General features: G+C 41.0%; 1 protein-coding gene across 4 annotated transcripts in view; it reads left to right on the forward strand.

Moving 5' to 3' along the window:
• Nucleotides 1-1,079: 1,079 nt before the first annotated feature.
• RAP1GDS1 (Rap1 GTPase-GDP dissociation stimulator 1) overlaps nt 1,080-23,134 on the forward strand; it is a 159,300-nt gene continuing 137,245 nt past the window's right edge. For 2 of the 4 annotated variants that reach the window (XM_034771744.1, XM_034771746.1), the window contains exon 1: nt 1,080-1,440. In XM_034771744.1, the coding sequence (XP_034627635.1) occupies nt 1,437-1,440 (4 nt within the window). In that variant the 5' untranslated portion in view covers nt 1,080-1,436. The remainder of the gene's footprint in view (nt 1,441-23,134) is intronic. The other 2 variants (XM_034771747.1, XM_034771748.1) reach the window with 2 other exon arrangements.

Below are 23,134 nucleotides of genomic sequence, written 5' to 3' on the forward strand. Positions count from 1 at the left end.
GGAAGTGTTGCGAGTGTCATTCTTATAGCTGGAAATCTTTTTTTTCAAGATTTTTTTTAAAAGATCAGTAATTTATTCTTCTGTAATCGATTTAAAAAATGAAACATGGGATCAGACAGCATGGATTGAACATGCTTTTCCTTGTCAGCATAGACCAAGATGTGTTAAAATCACTTTAGACATACAGTATTTACTAGGTTGGGTTCCAACTGGGGCCTTGTCTACAGTGGAAAACTAGCCATTGTCCTGAAGCCATTTTTACAAAATAGTCTTAAAACCTGTAAAACCCCAGTAACGTGGTTGTGCTAGCTAGGGCTGGTTCCTGTGGGGAAGGGTGAGGGAGAACTTTAAAAAAAATGATAGTCTTGAATATTTTTCAGCCAGGCTCTGTCTACAAGGATAGAATATGAACCCATTTTATAGATCTTTCTAAAACAGAGTTAATTACTTGGCTAGATGGGCCTTCATGGCTCTGCCTATCTACACCCTACAATACAAGCGCTAAACGTTATAGGATGACATATAGGATAGCATAACCAAATGTTGTATGTAAATCTCCTCCCCTCATGTTCTCTGGCTGCCTTAACATATCTGTTAATATGATTGTCAGACAATAATAAATAATAATAATAATAATAATTGATACAAAATGACAACTGCTCTAAATCTGCTCCATGGCTGAGGCTATGGGTGAGGAGCTCCTCACAGCGCCTGGGCTGGTCTGTAAAACTCCTGGCACCGTATCGATCTCTGGACAGGAAGAGCTGAGTTTGTCTGCAAAGCCCTCTATGGATTCCTAGCCAGGTATTCATAATAAACAGCAGCAGGCGCAGACTGAAACCGCACGGGCACGGAGTGAAACCCGATCGTCCCCGCGGCACTGCCAGCCCGGGAGCTCACGGGGCGGGAGGAACCCCGGATAAGCAGCTACTTTTCTGCAACCTCTCTAGCGCTGCTACTGTGTATCTGCGCGGGTGCTGCTGCCTCCGCAGCTCCTCCTCCCGGGTCTCTGGGTGTCGCTGGGCCGGGTGTCTCCAGAGGAGGGCCTTGCCCGGATGTACTATACACTGACTCATAATCCAATCGACACAGCAGCGGCAGGCAGCGAGACACACACACAGAGCCCAGCTCCCGCTTCGCTCTCCGCCTCCCCTCCCCGACAGCAGCGGCGGGGCTGGCCGGGCCCTGGAACGTGCGGAGCCCCCTCCCCTGCCGCCGCCGCGCGCACCCCGAGGCGCCAGGGACGGGCACTTGCTCCTGGGCTGCCCCTGCTGCCTGCCTCCTCCTCCCCCCCGCCCAGCCCTGGCCGCCGGCTGCTGCAGCCGCACCGCCCCAGGTCCCCGCTGCTCCCGCGTGTCCCTCCCCGGCCGCTGGATAGAGACGCAGGCAGCTTCCCTGAGCAGCACCCAGAGCGCTGCTCTCCTCCTGGCAGGAACATGGGTAAGTCACCTTCTCCCTCCCCCCGCGGTCTAGCCCGGCTCCAGGCAGCTGTCCCCCAAAGTTATCGCCTTATTACGCGTCTGCCTCTGCCCCCGCCCTCTCTGGCATTGCTCTGCAGCACCAGGCAGGAGGGACGGGGCCATGATGCCGAAACAAGTCCGCTGCTCCTGTTCCCATCCCCCTTCCCCGTCCGCTTCCCCCCTCCGTGGCTTCTGTGCGGCTCCCTGTTTTGCATCCTCTCCCCCGTCGCACTGTCCCTTTTCCTCCAAGGCCGGCCCCTTGCTTCCCTCCTCCCTCTGTGTCGGACGGGCAGGAGGAGGAGGAGAAGGAAGACGACTTCATGCAACTTCCTCAGTAGCTCTGTCGTCTCCCCTGACTGCCGAGGAGGCTCAGGGTGCAGATTGCTTTTGCAAGGGCTGTGTATGCTCTGAAGGGAATCGGGGGGGAGGGGGAAGATGTCTCCACCCAGCCACGGGGTAAAGAGCACAGCTGTGGCCACGAGGAGTGTAAAACCAGAGACAGGTCCATGAAATAGACAGGCAGGGACTTGCTCCGTGCTGGACTAGCGGGGTGTTTACAGGGTGTGTTGTTACTGGGCTGAACTCCGTATCTTGGTCACTTAAGGGCTGGGAACAGGGGTGAGACAGCAGGAAGCTGAACGTAGTAATGGCACCTTATTTCTGAACTTAAAATAGCGGGTTTCCTCCTCCTCTAAAATCACAGTGCAAAGTTTCTGTAGGCTCCTGTGATATTGCCAGTTAATCCATCAGGCTGGCCTTAGGTAGGCTGAATGTCAATTTAATAAACCGAATGTACTCCTCAAATATAATTTGTTTTACAGTATTTGAATACAGATTTCTTAAGTGGAAATCAAATTCTGTAAGTATTAAAGGAGATTTGGAGCAAGCGGCTATATAGGTCATTCAGCAGACTACATTTCCCCCCACTTTTGTTTCTGTAATAGACAGGTGGGATAATACATTACAAAGATTATTTGATGTTCCATTCTCACCTATGGTGTTCCTCTGCATACTTTTTGGAACCCCAAAGATCTTCATATTAGCCCCACCCCACTAGTTTTAAGTCACCATGTGTCTAGTGAAGAACTGCAGTCGTATTATCTGTCTGTTAACTCCCAAAGCTTGTAGGCTGATGGAGACCTCCAAAGAAAACCCACACTGATCTAGAAAGCAGTGCTGCCTTATGGCCCAATGGTGTGAGTGCTGAGGACACTGGATCTCCTTGGAGGACAGGAATTGAGGACAGTGGACCTCTGCCAGAGAGGCAATGATACTGTAGTCTAATACCGTGGCTCTCAACTGGTGGTCCGGGGCCACCTTGGGGGGCCATGAACAGGTTTCAGGAGATCCGCCACGCAGGGCCAGCATTAGACTCACTTGGGCCCAAGGCAGAAAGCTGGAGCCGCACCGCATGGGGCTGAAGCCAAAGGCTGAGCAATGTAGCTTTGCATGGACCCCAGTGGCATGGGGCCCCAGGCAATTGCCCTGCTTGCTACCCCTAATGCCGGCCCTGGCTTTTATATGCCAAAAAACAGTTGTTGTGGCACAGGTGGGCCGTAGAGATTTTATAGCATGTTGGGTGGGCCTCAGAAAGAAAAAGGTTGAGAACCCCGGTCTAATAGTCTAAACATAGGATAAGGAGTCAGCAATTCCTGAATTCATAGTCCTAGATTTGACACTGGACTCCTGCTGCTGCCTTCGATAAGTCACTGGTTTCTTTTGAGACCATATAAATCTTTTGCCTTTTACTAAACAAAGATTTCCATGGATAGAAACGACCTCTATACCTTAGTTTCCCTGTCTGTAAAATGGGGATAATGCTTACTTACCTTTCAGGGCTGTTGTGAAGATTATTTCACTTTTATAAAGTTCTTGGAAGAGGAAAAAGCCTATGTAACTGTTAAATATAATTAATTCTTTTCTCAGAGGCAGGTACTAAACCTCTGCCTGGACATTGTGGTAGGGTTCTGGATGTTTCATTTAGCTTAGATGAAAGGCCAACTCCTTGACTACTTACTAGGTGATTTTTAATTACACTGATCACAAAAGTAGGAATATTTATCCCAGTGTCACAATCAAATTGCTAGTGCGGAATGAATGCTGCATTCTACTCTAGAAAATGCTCCATTCCAGTTGTGGGTGAGTTTGTAAATTGCTTGTGGAATCTTTCTAGCCAAAGCTTGTTGCATAATTATGACATTGTTAGCAGTGATAAGACGATCAAAAGGGATTCCCTTCAGAATCCATCAAGGATGCTCCTTACTTGTCCAAAGGAGTTACTGTTGAGCAACAAAAGGAACCGCTTCACTTATTTTTCCCACCCCGCCACACATCTGGATCTGATTCTGCTGCCTTTCAGGTCAATGGCAAATTTATAACCTCCTCTACAGCAGCTCGTGTTGTTCTGAGGAGCCAGTGACCAAGATGGAAATCAAAATTGCGTATCCCCCCAGGTTAGCCAGCTAGCTGTTTTCTGTTACGTTTTTAGAGCAAATGATGACTTTGGATGTTTAGGGTCTCATGATTAAGCTCACAAAATCAATATAATAGCTTCCCGGCTCAATTCCAGTGTGCTCTCCTTTTTTTATTTGTGCATTGCGTAACTGTTGGAAATCCTCAGAAAGTAAGTATTGAGGATGGCTTTTTGCAGCACTAGATCTCTTCCTCAAGCTTTTAACTTGGTAAATCATACTTGAGAATCAAGTATTTGTGGCACTGAGTACTAAATCTGTTTTATGATTAAACATACTGAATATTCTACACTTAATAAGCAGGTCAGAATGGGATTAGTAGATTCATACACTAATGATGTAAAATGGAAGCCCTGGAAAACATTCATATTCCAATCAAAAGATTTGTGCCATTAAAGAGATTCATATGTTCATGTGAGGCTGTGGGAACTCTGCTGTTAGAATGCCTTTCCTATCTCAGACGCACCAACTGATTATTCCTCTGTAGTCATTCTCTTGGAAATGATTTGCTTCTGTAGGTTTGAATTAATACTTGCCCTTCCCAAAATTGTGCTTTTGTCCTTTGGATTTATATTTAAAATTATTAATTCAGACATTACTTTAAAAAATGTTCGATTTTTAGCATTAAGCATTCCTTTTGCATGCTAGGTTTCTTTAACTGTTCTTGGAAGTACAGCACTTTGAGTACTTTGGATGACACTCACTGCTATTGTTTTCTGTGCCTTTCCTAATGAACATTACTTCTGCATTTTTACCATAGTATCTCTGGTTTGAAAGGAATTTTGTACCCAACTGTTTAAAGATTCATCTCTTTGTCTTATCCCCTGCAGTGCAACTTTATGTAGTATCTATCTTGCATTATAAAACATTATATGGTATTTTATATGGGTACAATTTATTTTTATCATATATATTAATTTCTACCTGCAGATTAGATGTTCTGGATTGTAGGCTTCAGCTGCGAGTGGGGGTCTGCATCTAAATTTCTTAAGTGTTTCTACACCACTCAAAACAATAGCATCTGTATGCCCTTAAAAAACATGCACACAAAACATCAATTCTCCTATCTAGATGTCTGGCTTAATTACAATATTGCTCATGTACCTGTTCTCATTTTGTTACCTACCCTAATCCAATGCTAAAGAGAGACCTTGGTGAATAGAGATTTACATTGCCAATATCAGGGCCCAGTTCTTCCCTGCGTAGTCTGTACTCATTAATTCAGTGTGTGTGTTTCCTTGCAAAAATGTACAATGTGCTAAATATGTTCAGGAAGTGTCAGGCTTCGGGTCAGCCTGTTGGTTGAGCTATAACATATGAGATCCAGATTGTGGATGGCACAGATTGGCAAAGATAAAGTCCCTGTTTTCAAGAGGTTGGTTTCATGAATGCTTCCTTCTGTTCATCCTTTAGAGGGAGCTGAAGTGTGTTTCAGGTGAGCCTGTATGCAGTGTGACATTAGGGAAGAAGGTGAATGGGACAAACTTCTTTTTTTTCTTTTTAAAGTCTAATATAGTGGCAGGAGGGTGGAAGTAGATTAAAATATTCTTCCATCCTGAGAAGGTTCTTTTTACTACTCCTCTCAATACGTGCACATGTTATAGTGGAACATGGAGGACTCTGCTCTGGTGATAATTGATGTTGCCAGACTGGAAAACCAAAATATTTGTATTGCACTCATAATAGAGCTAAGAGGGTTAGCAACCAACCTCTTCTACAGCTGCCATGGATTTAACTCCACAGGTCAGATGACTATGATCGGTATCCCCCTCCTTCCCTAAAACAAACATTATTTTACATTAATAGTTAAGAGAAGTGTTCATAATTCACCACTAATTAACCAACTTTACTCAAGAAAGGTTGACAACTTGTGTATAGGATTCCCCGGCTAGACTCAAAATACACTGAAGAATTAGAGGGGAAAAATCCTCATGTCTTATTTATTTTGCTTTTCTGGTTTATTTTCTTTACTTTTTTCTATGATGTTCCCAAGTCCCTCTTGTCTTCATAATTATACTCATTCATTTCTTCCATCTACTTTTCCTAGTTCTCCCCCTATATGCACTTCCCCCAAGGAGGTTTTGTTCTTTTCTATTTTTGTTTCTCTTCTTGGTAGCATGCTCATTTCCATTATTACTGCTTTGTTTTCTTCAGCTTTCATCTGTTCTTGTGCTCCCTTTTTTTCTCTCCCAGATTTTATTTCAATTTTTTAGATAGACACACATTCCTTGCTGACTTCTTCTTAAACTACTACATATTTTGTTCTCAGAGACATAATTTTTGAATGAAGCCTTTAACCTAATGGTATAGACAAAACTACTAGGCCTCTTTAAGAACAAAAGAACGTAAACAGTGGTTTCAACGCAGGAGCAATGATGATTAGGGAAGATTAGTCAGAGCTAATCTAACCCCTTTGGCTTCTTCAGAAGTCCAGAACTGCAGGTTTACAGGAAATTTTGTTGGGGGGTGGGAGGGAGATACAGTCTAGAACTAGTTATTTCAGTGTCAGCATTTTAAAGATTCAAATTTTTTTTGCTGCAAACTGGTCTTTGCTTTGGGAAATGACAGTACAGCCTAGTATACTGTTGATGCACTCTGACTAGAACAAATACACTGGTTGTCTTCACATCTAATTATTTTTTCAAAATATTTTATAAGGAAAAATGATTTTTTTGGTGTTACTTGTATCAGTTTGTGGATTAACCACAGATAGGAAATGCTGACCCTGTTTTATAGATAATAGAAGACTCACTTTCCACCATAGACTAGCCTACTGGCATGCTGTTACCTTAAGGAAGTGAGAGCCCTTGCTATCTATAACATTGGAGGCATTCATTACCTTTTAGGTTGTAGCTTGTTTTCCATTGTAAGTGTGATTACGAACCTCTAAGTTCCTAGAAAATAAAACAAGTAATTCGTCTTGAAATGTTGATTTGTGTTTTATAGCTAAGTCAGAACTTTTTAATGACAATTTGAGAGTTACTTGGAAAAGATATTTTTCCCAATAAGGGATTTTGAAAGTGGCATCTTTCTCTTTAAGTGGTCTGTTGATTTTCTGTTAAATCCTCGTTCTAAAACAGCATAATCTAGACATTTTAGATTTGTTTCAATCTCTATTTCTGTATGAGCTTTATTCCATGGGTTTATTTTTGACAGGTAGGGAGGGCCCTACCAATTCACAGCCATGAAAAACAAGTCATGGACCATGAAATCTGGTCTCCCACTGTGAAATCTGTATAGTATAGGGTAAAGCACACAAAAGACCAGATTTCACAGGGGAGACCAGTGCTTCTCAAATTGGGGGTCCTGACACAAAAGGAAGTTGCAGGGGGTCACAAGGTTATTTTAGGGGGTTGTGGTATTGTCATCTTTACTTCTGCGCTGACTTGAGAGTTGGGTGGCCAGAGAGCAGCAGTTGCATGCCAGGAGCCCAACTCTGAAGACAGAGCTCCTGCCAGCAGTAGCGCAGAAGTAAGGATCGCATGATATGCTATTGCCACCCTTACTTCTGTGCTGCTGCCTTCAGAGCTGGGTGGCCGGACAGTGGCGGCTGCTGACTGAGGGCCCAGATCTGCGGGCAGAAGTAAGGGTGGCAATACCATACCATGCCATCCTTAGTTCTGCGCTGCTGCTGGTGGCAGCTCTGCCTTCAGACCTGGACGCCTGGCCTAAAGCCGCTGCTCTCCAGCTGCCCAGCTCTGAAGGCAGCACCGCCACCAGCAGCAGTGCAGAAGTAAGGGTAGCAGTACCACAACCCACCCTACAACTACCTTGCAACCGCACCCCCACAACTCTTTTTTGGGTCAGGACCCCCTACAATTACAACACCATGAAATTTCAGATTTAAATAGCTGAAATCATGAAATTTATTATTTTAAAAATCCTATGAACTTGAAATTGACCAAAATGGACCATGAATATGGTAGGGCCCTACTGATAAGGTAGAGTTTAAAAAAAAAAAATGGAGTTACACTCTATGGAAAGTTGAACTTCAGAGTTCTCCTTTTGGACCAAAAGGAGTTGATCTGTTTCACAGAATTTACAAGTGCCATAGATTTGCCCATTGGAACTTGTAAACACTGTAAAACAAATGGCTGTAGTTGAAGGAGGTTTCAAAGCTTTAAAGACATCCTATAAAATCTGTGAGCCAAGTAGCTCTGGTTTAGGGAACTTTTAAGATATACATAAACACTGGTGATCTTGTAAAAATGCTTAAGACAAATAGCTGTGGTTCAAACTAGATTGTAAGCTTGGCAGATACCCAGAAGATCTGGTTAAATTCATAAACCAAGTAATCCTGATTCATACTACTCCAGTCTGGACAGAGGACTCTAGTTCAAGCTACTTCTAAGATCTGCTGGCAAAGCCTGGATATATTGTCAACTTCACCATTGGGGTCCAGTTGAAGAAATGTGAAAGGTGTGCAGACAAAGAAAGCATACCTTGCGTGTCTCAGACTTGAATCCCTTTGCAGACTCCATTGTTTGTAATCCCTGCAGTGAAATGGTTAGGAACCAAAGAAACTGTAAAGGAGTATCTGAACATCCAACTCTCAAAGTGTATCACCAATAATTTATTTTGGAGGCATCAGAAGTGACTGTTACAGTTAAAATTGAATTGAGATTTGCACTTAAAAGTAGTATTAAAATCCCTCTATTTCCCAGTTTCCTAGTCTCCAAATTTGGCACAAGAACTCTTCATATAGCAATTGAATTTTCAGTGAATATCGAGGAAAATATTTGCTAACTTTTGTAGAGGAAACATTTAAAAATGCCTCATTTTTGAGACTGACCTGTTTTCCTCATATTTCTGTGTAACCACAGTCCTCGCAAGCTCCAAATTTCTCCGACACAGTCTAACAATAGCTTCAACATAGGCCAATTCTGAAGGTTTATTAAAATACAGAGACTTATTTCCCAGGTTAGAGATAACGTAATTGAGATTCACAAGATCTGCCAATGAAAACTGTTCTGGTCCATCTGCTACTTCCATTTCCTGACACAGCCAGTCTGCCTTCCTGACTAACTGTGTCACTTTGAAGAAAAATTAAAATTTTTGAGTTTTCATTTCCATTATTGGTTGAAGTTTTTCTATTGGCTCCGGGTCAGATTCAGCAAATAACTTAAATACATGCTTAAATTCAGTTAAGTCTTAAAGTATGTGCTTTGTTGAATTGTGGCTTCTATCTTTGACTCACCAGTTTTTTCCTGCACATATCTGGGAACGAGGTTGCCCAGCAGGGAGTATGAAATTGAAATAAGAGAGAGGTGGCTTTGGGGGATGAGCATCAGAGCATGGATGTATTGGAGGGAACAGCTAGAGGGAAAGGGATATGGGAGATAATAACATTTGAGCTGGATTTTGAGGAGACAGGTGGGATTTATCAGAGTTGCTTGGAGACCTGAGAGGAACAACAGGCTTATGTATGGGGACAAAGGATCTCGGAGGATCAGAGCTCAATATCTCTGCTCAGGCATGGGAACGTGAAAGGCTCTCCTGGCAGGAGATGTGATGTTAACCCAAAGCCGATGAAGTTTTTTTGTTTGATTTGAAGATTATGGTGGAATTGTTTATTTTATAAATAATTATGATAGTGTGTTGTCATGATAGTTCAGCAAAACTTGAAAAAAACTAAAAATTCTGAAACGTAAAACTTCATTAGTTAAGGTTGTGAATGAATATACGTATAACCACATTTGATATATATTCGCACACCATATCTGGAACAAACAGAACCTAATTAGAATATTGTACATACAACAAAAAACTCCTAAATATTTGAAAGTCAGGGAACTCAGAGATCAGGTTTCACAAACAACGTTCACTCTTCTTTGCTTTCACACCTTATCCCTGACCACACAAGATCTGTCCCTAAGATTCCCTTACAACCACATACCATGCCTCTTCTACATCTGCATTTCCAGTATAAGTCTTATACTCCATTGTCTTGTTGCACCGTCTACATACTAATATTGGAACTAATACATAAGAGCCACCAATCCATAAACAGACCCTCCTCCAATTCCTTTTCTCTTTTATTAACCATCTGCACCTACAATACCTACCTGTCAGAATAACCAGTTACATCAAAATAGTTGTCCCTCTCCCACCCCATATTCCTTAGAGTAAAGAGACCCCTATTTTCACATCTTACACTTCACATACAGTTTGGAGACAACACTTTTTCCTATCCACTATTCCATTATCTGCCACAGTGAAACTACCTCATCTGCCCTCCATAACCAAACTGAAAACTGTACTGGACTCAGGACCTGTAGAATTACACAGTAATTAGGGACAGATTCTGCGACAGACTCAGTTGAATTACATAGCAGGAAACTGCAAATTCTGAAGTCTCTTAACAGTTAGGTTAGCTAAAACAACAGCAAAATAAATACAAGCAAGAATTAATTGAGCAAGTAAAAAAAAAAAAAAAGACGTCTTCCCTTCCCATTCTTCAGCCTCTTTCTTTCGGAGCTCCCCCATACCTCCCCCAACACATTTAAACTCCACGGTCTACCTATGCCACATCTGTTTTTCTGCATATAAAAGCCAGGGCCAGTGTTAGGGGGTAGCAAGCAGGGAAATTGCCTGGGGCCCCATTCCACAGAGGGCCCCGCGAAGCTAAGTTGCTTAGGCTATGGCTTCACCCCTGGTGGCTGGCTTGGGGCCCCAGGCTTCAGCCCCATGCGGTGTGGCTTCAGCTTTCTGCTCTGGGCCCTAGCAAGTCTAATGCCGGCCCTGCTTGGCGGACCCCTTGAAACCTGCCCGCGGCCCCCTGGTTAAAAACCACTGCGTTAGATCAAAAGGAATGTTTTGTCATGCAGGCATGTCATGTGTGTTCTACTTTCCAGCTGCCACCAGTTCCTGTTGAGGGCATGTCTCGAGGTGCTTCTTGTCTCTATGACATGGGCAGCACCTGATTATCAGCTTCTGATCTGTCACATTACAAGTCACAGGGAATATTTTAAATTAGTGGGGAAACAGAGTTTCTAACCTTAGAAATGAACTAAAGCACGTCTGTCATGGCTAGCTGCACCTCTGACCCGGTCTGTGGTCTCTCTGAGTTCACCCCCAGTGATGTTAGCTTATTCCCTTACCTTTTCTGTGGCGTGGAATCCTGCAATTCTCCCATTCTTATACCACGTCCCAGGCTACAGCACACTGTGGGTCGACTATGCTTCCCCGGTAGGCCCAACTGGCTTCAGCACCTACAAGTTTTCTCTTCGGGAACTGTGACCAGTGGTTTATAAATACAGTGACCCAAAGTAGTTTTCTTAAACCAATGTGGTGTTTAAACTTAACACTAGGAACAAAGAATAAGAGAAAAGGGGATTTAAAACAATAAAAGGGCTAAGTGCATGTCTATCTTTCCTAAAGCTTACCGCTCCACCCTGGAAGTTTAGGAAGATCTAACTTCTCCAGATCCCCAATCTCATTTCTGTGTCTGTGGCAGTCTGTTCTCTGGGAACAGCTCCCTCACACCTCTGGACAGAGAGTTCCTGTTTAACTGTTTCAAGTCCATTTGATCAGTTGGTTCCCAGTACTGGGAAAACAAGTCTTGTAATTTGGCTGGCACCTGAAAGTAGCATCTTTGCAGCTTAAAGTTCAGGCATTGGCTATTATGACCCCTGACAATTTTACTGGGAGAGGGCTTTGTCTGGGGTCATTGTGTTGCTCTCCTCTCAGTTCCCCAAAAAGCTTTGCTTTAAACTAAACCAACTTATGCACATACTGTTGAAAACATTCCAGTAATCCAAAATACCCATACAGGAACTATCCCAATAACCAGGGCACACCCAATACTCAAATTATTACAAATCAGCACCACATCCTTCACAATGTATTTATAAAAAATGCTCCATTCCTATTATGTGCTATAAAGAACAAATAAAGATTCAATTAATATCTGGGCCCCATTGTGTTAGGCACTGTACATATTTATTAGAAGACATATCCCATAGAGCTTACAGTAGAGTTTAAGAGAAGACAGTGAATGTGACCAAGGGGAGAGAAGTGGGAAGGAGGTTGAGGGCAACAGTGACAAGATTATGCACTAAGAGGCCAACAGTGTCCCAAACTGCTGCCTCTTTTTCTTAGATAACCGCCGCATATTACTATATTTTTCCATTCCGATGTGGGGAGCTGATTATAAGGTCAGGGTGTAATTCTACCACCATTGCCATAAAGCTGCAAAGTACTATGGCTCTGACTGTACTTACAATAATAATATTATCAGGGCCGGCTCTAGGTTTTTTGCTGCCCCAAGCAAAAAATTTTTTGGCTGCCCCCCACCCCAGCCCTGGGCTCTCCCCCTCCCCCACCATCCTGCCACCCTAGCCCTGGGTCACTGGTAACTCGCTCCCAGGGCTGGGTCATTCAGCAGGAATTTTGGATGTGCACAGAACACAGACAGAATTGGTTTCCATATGGTTACAGAACTGCAGTAAAGTGGAACAATTTTCAGCTTGTGTGACTGGAGGATATCTGGATGCATATTATAAGACTATCCTACATAAAAGAGAAAAAGTTGAGGTGCCTTTATCATTCTTTTGTTCCATTCTTTGTTTCTATGGGGAATGCACTATCATGGTCTTCCTTTTAAACAAATAAAACTAAAACTTAAAAAAAAAAAAAAAAAAAAGCAATGGCTGTTGAAAATAGCAATTCTAGTCCTAATAACCGCTGGGAAGCATTTCTTGCTCAATTTATTCTACTTTTTCTACAGCAAGTTACAGTGGATCAGTATATTTGATTTAGGGGAAATGAAGTAACAGCTGCCCAAATTGAGCTTTAGCACTCCTGAATTTTGAGGGTGTTCAAATCTGGAAGGCAGGTGCTAGATTCCCTTTCTGAATATTAGCGATAACTGGAAAGGAAAAGTCAATTTCTGTTTCCATGGCTCAGAAGTGGAAATCCTCCTAAGTGCCTGGTACTGTATCTAAAGCTGCCCAAGTCCAGAGCCTCTCCTCCCTTACTTTTCATTTTAAATTCTAGTGGGATCCACATACCTCCTTTGCTAGGCTTCAGATAGAGAGGTGCACTGTCCATTTAGTCCTCCCAATTCCTTCTTTGGGGGAGAGCCCAGGGCTGGGGCGGCAGGAGGTGGGGGGGGGGGAGCCCGGGGGGGGGGGCAGGAAAAAACCTAGAGCTGGCTCTGTTCCTACCATTCACAGCAAGCTGCAGATTTCAGTTGCATAGTCCTTTCTCCCACCCTTTCCTGTTGCTCATGGCCAAGGGAATGCTGGGAAATGTAGTTCTTTCCCTGCTCCAGGGCTGGCTCCATAGGCAGGGAGCTAACCAAGGAACTACAGCTCCCATGCTGTATTCTTGCGCCTCTGCAAATTTGCCGCCCCAAGCAACTGCTTGCTTTGCTGGTGCCTAGAGCTGGCCCTGAATATTATTATTCTATGAGTGCCTAGGAGCTCTAGATGAGATTGGAGCTCCAGTGGGGTAGGCTCTTCACATACACAGGGCTCTGATCCTGCAAAAAGCTCAGTTTTTTTATTATTAGTTCATAGCTTTAGATTGGAGTAGCACCCAAAATACACTTTCCGAATACACAGAAGAAGATAGCCCCTTCCCCAAACAGAGTACTGTACTCGCATTCTCCGAAACAGAGACCACAGTCATAACTATTTCACATAGAGGATGTGGGGAAGCTGGCATGTGCATAGTGTATCTTTTCATTGTTAATTTCATACATTTGAAAAATGGCTGAAATACTTGTATAACTATGTCTACTTTATTGTGGCGGCTTCACAGTGTTGTGAATGTGTCCAGAGTCAAAGATGTTTGTGTTGAAACAAGCTTATTTAACAGCCTGCCTTGATTTTTCACTCTGCTCTTTTCCTTTTAAAATTTTTCTTTTCTCTTACCTTTCCCCTCTTATTAACTCTTCCCTGTTTCTCCTGTTCCTTCATATCTCCAGCTCCATTCCTCATGGCCCAGTGTTCTCCTTTTAGGTTCTCCCCACGTTCTACCTCCTCCCAATGGTCTTTCTATCCCCCTCCTCCCAGATGTCTCCCACTCTCTTTTCTTTCCCTACGTCTACCCCCTCTTTCCTTCTCAGGGTTCCCTGCCTCATTTCTGTACGTGGGTTTCCCACTTCTCATTCTACCTTTAACCCCTTAGTGTCTGACCCCTCTCTTTCCCTGCAGTCTCCTCTTTATCTTCACCTGAATTTTTTTCAGTTTTCAAAAGCTGACAAGAAACCAAGATTTTCTGATTTGAAATGAAATTAAAAATGTTATTTCATTTTGTCAGCAAATCCAGAAATCTTCCCCCAACTCTAACCAATATTAAATCATGCTTCAGTTTTGCCTCCTTGGATTAACCTAATATACTAATATATCAGGTAGGAATATGTGAGGATATACTCTGTATGAAAATAACTACAACATCAGGCCCCAGTCTAACAGTTGATACTACATTGCAGACCCTTATGGCCACATGGAGCACCCCCTGAGTTCCACTGAAGTAACTGGGATTTTGCCCATACTGACTTAGTTGGAGGAACAGAGCCTTACATTGCATTGTATTGATGATATTATGCAAAATGCTACATCTCTAGTTCCTTCCAAGATATAGCTCAGAACTGTGGAATCTTTTGGTCACAATAATGAAAATATGGACACTGGGTCAATTTTGACCATCAGAAGCATATTATTGTTGTTAAATTTATTTATTGATAAGTGAAGGAAGCTAATCAAAATCAGTATAGTACAGGAAATAGTGTCAGATTAAGATTAATCATAACATGATATTAAAAAACAAAACAAACAAAAACCCAAACCAAAAAACAAATCAGAGGTTCCATAGAGTTCAATGGGAAATTTTGCTTAAAAACTGATGGAATGATATGGTCTATAGCAATTTGCTATATCTAAGAAGAAACCAATTTAACATAGAAAAATAGTCAGATTGTTAGAAGATATCCTGGAAAAGGAAAGAGGCGGCATTGTGTCAAATTTTTAATATACACACAGTGACCTTTGTTCTATCTTGTAGTGGCATAAGGAGAAGGAAAAATCATGTTTTCAGGAGTCAGTGTTTCAGCGTCCCTTTTCATGTCCCTGTAGATAGTGGCTTTTGATGTCTGATAATAGAAAGGTCACATATTCCCACAAGGTTTCAGGGACCTCTCTCCAGGGTGTACCTATTCTTAATATTTCCAACAACACATATCTAAAGAATGTAGATATAAGACTCCGAAGGCAGGAGACTTTGATTAGGGCAAAAAGTGACTCAGTCCACTTAATTAGAATACATTTTCATCCTCAAAGTTATCTGATATACTTATCTGTCTTTCCCAAGACAACAGAAGAGGGAGGCGGGGGGGCGGAAAGCATGTTCAGAAGCATTGAAAGAGTTCTTCTTTGATTTTACATTTCGGTCATAAATTTGAGTTCAGCACACATGTCCAATATGAAACAGATGGTTGGATAGACAAATGCCCTAGATATTAGATAACAAAGCACTTTAGGTTAACAAGGGGTGGGTCTGTTGTTTTTTTTTTAATATAATTGTAATTAAATAGGCCTATTGATATACATCTATGGATGTGAGTTGTACTATTGTTCTAGCATGTTTTGGTACTTCAAATTCTAGACAGCTTGCAGTAATTCAAAGACAACATATTTTAGGAACCATGTAAGCTAAAATTGCCAACCTTTCCAAGGTCACAAATGGAAACCTACATAATTTTAAAAAAAAAAAAATGGCTGCACAAAGAGAGCTGGTTAATTTCTTGAAGACTGTTATGGGCTGTATGTTTCATAAATTGATCATTTTTTGGCAGCTTCTCTGAAACACACTGCTGTTTGACCTATATTATTTTTTAATACTGTTTCTCAAAATTTATTCTCTTTAAAAGGACCTTTAGCAAATGTGTCTTGAAATCAGAGGTATGTTGATGAGTCTTTGTTCAGATTAGGTTTAGGCTGGGTTTGGAGTTACAGATTTAATGACTAGGTGAAAAGTTTGGTATCAGGTTTGACAACTGGAAATCTTGTAAGCTGTTCTTATGAGATTTTTGCATTAATGCCAGAAATATTGAAAAAGCAGCCAATCTCTTAAGATTGGAACTAGAAAAATAAACAAACAAAAAACCAACCAGGCCTCCTCTGGTTTTGGCCATAGCCTGGAAACAAAATGTGAGGTAGGTCTTGTTTTTGAATCCCTGTCCTAGAAATTCAAAGGTATTCAGATTATGAGAGGTTCTGGCTTTTGTCTTTCTCAGAATTTTATATTGTTTTTAGGTAAATAATAGTAGTGCTTAAAAATAAAATCTGAGTGGGATCTCAATGGCATCTAAGCACTTATTTAACTTTAAATATATTAATAGTGACTTCAGAGCAATTACTCCTGTGCTTAAAATTAAGGATGTGCTCAGGTGCTCTGCTGGATCCATGACCAAGACCTGTGTTTAAGCCTTTGGTATCCTGTATTTCCCCTTTGAAGGCCTGAACTCCTGTTTTGGCAGCTATGTGAAGGAGAAACTGACTCGAAGCAATTGCTTTAAAATTTAAAAGTGACAAATATACGATCAACTGAATTTTAAACCATTTTGCCTAAAATATTATTTATAATATTTAAATCTAGGTGATCTTCTGTAAGTGAAGGAGGACATCAGTTTTTTCTTTAAACATTAATTTAAATTGATTAAATTTAGCAATTAAATTAGTTTAATTTAGAAATATCAGTTAATCTTTAATACTGGATAAGAATCAGTTTCTTCCCAATGGCTGTTTACTGGAAACAGTACAATAGTTCCTGTTTAAAATTTTTCATTTTCTCTTTGCTGCAAGCTGCAATAGGTTCTAACTGAAGCTGGTTGCCAGAAGCACAAGATAATGCTGGTATTACTTCATGTGTGTTATATAATTTAACTATATATAAATAGTGCAGACATTAAAGTATTACTTTAATGGTAAAGTGTACAATTTAATCTGCATTAACTGATGCACAAATTAAACATGCAAAAAAAGTCACACTTGCCTGTTCTTGGCATATAATATCGACCACATACAAAGGGATCCATTAACCTAGCTGTCAATTCATTGGCTGCATGTTGTCTTCACACAGAATTAAAGTTCTCTTCAACTAGTTCCCCAGTTCAAGAAGCAGATAGAATTTTATCCAACCATATTTATTTGGCACAGACAACACACAGCATAGGTTTTTGATGGTCAAAGTTATGTGTTCATATTATAGCAAAGGGGTGCCACACTTCTATGACCCTGATCCTGCAAAGGGTTCCATGTGGGTGGCCTTTTATGCCTATACTAACCCTTTGCTAGATCAGGATTGTGGTTTGTGCACCAAATTCTGCTTGATTACTTACAGCAGTACAACTCCACTAAACCCAGTAAAGCTACCCTACCTTTATGCTAGTGGAAATAATTTAGCCTTTGTATGCTTCCATCGGAGGCATTCTTGCTGTGTGATCTAGAACAATCTGAGGGTAATATAAAAGTGTCAAACAGGAGGAGGTCCGATTGATTTGTCATGGAAGATCTCTAGTACTCAACACAGCTAATAAATAAAAGCCAAGCTTCTTTTGACACAGAGACGTTTATCTTTACTTACCTCTCTTTTTTGGAATAAAAATATACCGGTATATCAAATGCTTGTGCTTCATAATTTAAAACTTTTACATATTGCAGCACTTTAATGCTCTGAAGCCAGATCAGTTTTAAAAAGTTTATTTTGTCATATTTGAAAGAGCAGACAGCCCTCAACTAAAATTGCTTTCTGTTCATTAAACTGTCATAAAAAAACACCCACCCCACAAAAAACCCCATATAGATTATTTGAAGAATATTTCAGCATTTATGAAATGAAAGATAAATAACTGTTAACTCAGATTTGGTTCAAAGCCTATTTGCTGCTCTAACTTACGCAAAAACAATGGGCCTGATTCCAGTCTCACTTCACTTTTGTTACTTCTGATTTACACCAGTATAAGGGTGATTAGAATCAGACCCCAATTCTCTGTTGCCCTGGATCACACTTAATCGTTTCGGTTCATGTAAAGTGAGTGCATAGTTGATGTAAAACACTAACCAAGTCAGAATGGTAGTGTTTTACAATCACATTGCCGTGGTGTAACTGACTACTCAAAGTGCAAGGTAGCGGAATAAAGCCCACAATGTTTTCATGATATTTGAGATGGATTGAACCAGTTTGGAAAAGTCTGGTTTCCAGATATTCACTACTGTTTAGTAGCATTAGGATTTATGGGCACCATCTTGAGTGCTACCAAAGACCCTCATTTCCCACTGAAGTAATTGAAAGTTGTAAGTGCTCTGAATGTCAAGGAATCAGAATCACCATGGAATCAGGCCTTGTATTCTTAAAAGCTGAGGTCTCTGCAGTGCATCAAACACATAGGTGAGTAGGGCTGACACTCCATACATTAGGGCGAAAGGATACATGTACTTACTGTGGGTGACAGACACACAAACAGGGCACTATTATATAGATGATATAGTACTGATCTCTACCATACATAGAACTTTCCTCTTTACAATGCTTTATAAACATTAAATCAGTTCTCAAAACACCTTCTGAGGCAAGTGAACAAAATATTATCCCCATTTTACATATGGGGTACCTGAAGGAGAGGGATTAAAGAGACCAAGCCAAATTTAACCCAAAATTTAGGTCTTGTAAAGACAAAGTTTTTACAAAATATCAGAACAATACAGACAATTAAAATAATAAACAAGAGATTTTTGTAAATGCAAAAAACTGAAATCACCCCCTGCAGTATTTGCAATTTAAAGGACTGCAGCCTCCTGTTAGCACAGGAGAACCATAAAAAGAAATTGACAGAAACAAAAGTGTAAATTGACTATTTTTTATTGTCTTAAACTTTGACGTGCACAAAAACAAACAGCATAACTAGGGAAGTGTACACTCTTAATGTTTTAATAACCTACTCTATGGTGTTATCAGTTCCATAGTTAAGGAAATTCGCTTTTAAGATTTCAGTTTTTAACCTGAAACTGCCTCTTTAAGTGGCTTGCTGAACATGCTGGAGAAGTCCAAGTCTGAGCCAGAATCGAAAATAGGAGTTTGGCTCCCATTCCTATGTTCAGACGACAACTCTCTAATTGCCTAAAAATGTGAAGGTATCTGCTGATTTTTATAGTTATTTTATTATATGCATATTACCTAACACCTGGGATCTTTTTAACCTGTTTTCATAGGAATTTGGGGACTTGCTAAAGGTTAATTGGCTTTGTTTATAAACAGTTTACAGCCATCACCTCTGTGTGATACAAACATTTCATGCCATCTGTGTCATGTACCTCATTGTCTCATATGATATTGTGACTGTAGATTCTTACCATAAAGCCTACAGTTAAAAATCTGTTGTAACCTCTTCTTCCAAATTTTAAGTTGTGCTAAAGCTTTTTTTAGCTCTGTCTAGTAGGATACGTGACATATTCCAAGTTACCAGTCTGTCTGAGATGCTTCCTTTGGCTAAGAAATGTCTTCTCAGGCAAGTGTATGTATGGAGATATTAATGCATCATGCTGATATTTGAAAGTGTGAACTTCATTGTAACTTTCTGTGTTTATTTTTCATCGGATGACTATAATGTAGAGAATGCTCTCTGAGCTCCTGTTCTGCTCATCATGGCTTCCCATGGGATCATAGGGTTTGAGCCAGAGGACTTGTTAATGTTAAGAATCTTCCATCACAGTCAACAGAATTTGCTATTCCCCAATGGCAAGGTATTAGCTTCCATGTTTTTTTTAATCTAATTGTCCTTTCCTGTACATGAATTTCAGTAGCAGTGGAGAATGACCTTGAGCAAATGCAGGACAAGAATCTCATAATAATAAAAATTAAATATATTTAAGTAACCAGGGGATAAAATTATTGATTTTTAGATGCACAATGGAATCTTCTTATAGTAAAGCACTGGGGATTTTCTCTCTCAACCCTAAACTTACTACAAATTTAACTGGAACAGAATAATGTCTACTTTGTAAAATAGCCCTTGCTCCTACTCACCACCGCAGGAGTGGTAGCAGAACACATGCAACTACAGGTGTGGGGCTTGTGGAAGTGTATATGTTTGATTCTCCACTATTATGCACCTTGTATACTCATTTGGCTCTATGCAAAGTGGATGTCAAGCACTATCTTTCCAGAGTGGTAGAGTTTGCACTCACTTTGCACAGGTGACTGTACAAGGTAGTGGAAAATCAAGCCCTAAATCTTCAACTCCCAATAATAGAAGCAATAGCAAGACCATCTCGTCACCTCTTCATCCTGTGCCAAGATCACGTTTATGAAAACCAGAACAGATAAGCTCCTATTCCTTCCCTCCGAAGAGCACATTCAGCAAGTCTGACCTTGTCTACAGTGGAGATTTACCCCAGTTAGAGCCACTGATGCTTGTAGGAATAGGCAAACCTATAGACTGCAATTGGAACAGGTACAGTTTGTCAATTCCAAAAGTAAGCTGTATCATTGTTTAGAACAGTTTTGCCCTGTCTATACTGAGGGGAGACTAGAGTTTGTGGTCTTTATTTTAAAGTGTAAACTGATTGCCAATTAACTCACATTAACAGAATTGTAAACGCTAGTGTGAACCACAAAGTTTTCTCTGGGACTCTAGGCTGAGCTCTAGGGTAACTCACAAAATTTTGTGTCCTGAACAAATGTTTGTTGAGTATCTAGGCTAGCATTTACAATTGTGCTAGCAAACATGAGTTAATTGTGCCCTGTTTTCACTTGGGTTAAATGATTGCCAATCTCTAGTTTAGACACACTCTAGCAGTTTACTTCTGGATAGCTGCAAGATGGTTGAAATCCCATGTATTCAAGGCCTGAGAGGCAAGATTTCCCCGTATCCCATTCCCTCACAGGGAAATAGAAATTTCTGCTCAACTAGAGAGGATAACAGAGAATAACAACAATTGCCTTTGAATACAGCATTTAGCACTACCGGTGAAAGATAACTGCAGTACCCCAACAGGATTAGCACAGTGGATCCTGAAGAGTTACTTTGAATATAAGGGGACTGAAAGTCCATTGAAATGCAAGCATTTTGAGATTTTTCATTATGCACTATCAATGGCGTTTTACTGGCCCATATCCCCAAAGATATGTAGGCACCTGAATACTTTTGGGAATCTGGGCCAGTATAACCAAGTTTCTTTCTTTCTCTGTGTACATTTTTTGAATTACTGTAACTCTCTAGTCACAAGTGAGGAATTTGTGCACTGAAAAAGAATAGGAGAATTATCAGTCTGGATATATGAAGTGCCCAGCCTCAAATCTGACATCATTATCAGTGCTTCTTGAGAAGTTGCTTTATAATGGAGCTATGGATGATCTATCCTCAACTGCAGCTGGGAACTTTAAATCATCAGCTATTAAATACCAAATTATTCATCATTGTGGCCATACATACATATTTTAAATGATGCATATCTGGGGAGAGGGAAGATTCTAGACTACTTGTGCTTGTAGTCCAATATTAATGGATTTTTAATATTTTCTGATACATATTACTTTAAGGATCAATATCTGACTGCATTAATTAGCATTACCTCAACCACCTTCAGTGAGATGCTTTTATGAATTAATTCAATTGGAAGGAATATTAAAATCTCACCAATGCAATTTTTTCCTTCTTATATGCAGCTGCTGGAAGTAAATGGATCACAGCATGCAACAACGCTGCATTGACTTATGCCTGCTGAAACAGAAGCATCCTGTTCTTTTCCCATAGATTCATCAGACCTCTAACATGTCAAGAGTAGTTATAATTGACATTAGCATCTGCCCCATACTATACAAGAGTCCATCTTTTTATTCAAATCGTGTCTTATAAGCTCTCTATTGTAATATGTGACAACTTCTAAGGTTCTCCCTTCCTTCCATTTTCAGTGCACCAGTTATAACTGAGAACAGAAGTTTTGAGAAAAATGAGAAAATTAAAGTTTGTAGGAGGGATTCTTCCCCAACTGTGGCTCCTTTATGCCACTCCAGCAGCATATAGGGGTTGTGAAAGCCCCACAGCGGCACTGGGTAGGGCTGCGGTAAACAGCTTTATAAATCTCTCTCAAGCCCTGGTGCAGAGGGCATATGAGGGGTGGGGCTAGAGACCTGTTGGGGTAGTCTTCAAAGTACTAATTGCTACGAAGATTTCTATGCTGCTCTGGGTGGTGGAGTAGCACATAGGCAGTTCCTAGGAGTCTGATGTAAATTAAAGTAGTCCCTCGGTTCTTATGTACTGTTTAGCCCAACCCTCACTCCCATACACACAGAAAATCATCTGTTGGAAGTTCTTTAATCCTTGGATAGTTTATCCAGCTGGGGGTATAAATTAGAACCCAAGCTCTGATTTTACTCTGGCTGGAACCTGCCCATTTTGCAGTGAGTGATTTTTGCCTACGTCCTCAAGTGCCGATAGTCCTCCAATGCCCTTCCCACACTTCTTCCTGAAAGACAGCAAGTTCTTGCACAAGTGACAGGGGAAAGACACGTAGAGTGTCTTAGCACAAAGAGCCATGAGACAGGCGACCAGGCACACATGGGCCAGTACAGAAACAGTAAGGACACAATCATTTCTTACATATCAGAAATATACCAGTTACCAATCTAGTCCAACACAGATAGGGGTTTGCTGTGGAACACTTGCACCCAACCTAGGCTAATCCAGGTGCCAATCACTGGGCTAACTGCAGTGTAGAGAGAGCCTAATTTATGGTATGGGCTGCAACAGCCCCTGTGACAGTCCAGAATTGGGCTTACGGTCATCTTTTGTCCTCCCCCTTCTGGACTGTGCATTCTATGATCAGCACAGAAGCTCAGCCCTAACTATACAAAGGATTGTCAATAGATTAGTAACATCCCTTTTTGGGGTAGTCTACAGAGAAATGTACTGGCATGATTATACCTGTATAACGATATTGTCCTACTTATATCAATATAACTATTCGTATTCATGAATTAGAGTGCCTTTTTCCAGTTTACCTTGTATTGCTTTGGAAGCAATATAAGCTAACCCATATACATACACAATTATGTCAGTAAATTTCCTTGCGTAGACAAGCCTTGAATAAACAGCTAATACCAGGACTTTGAACCATCAAAAATCTGTTGCTCCCAGACACATGCCCTGATCCTGCAAACACTTATGTATCATTCAGTATTTTCATTAATGACTTGGGT

Source organism: Trachemys scripta, chromosome 5, assembly GCF_013100865.1.
Source record: "Trachemys scripta elegans isolate TJP31775 chromosome 5, CAS_Tse_1.0, whole genome shotgun sequence".
Taxonomy (NCBI): Eukaryota; Metazoa; Chordata; order Testudines; family Emydidae; genus Trachemys; species Trachemys scripta.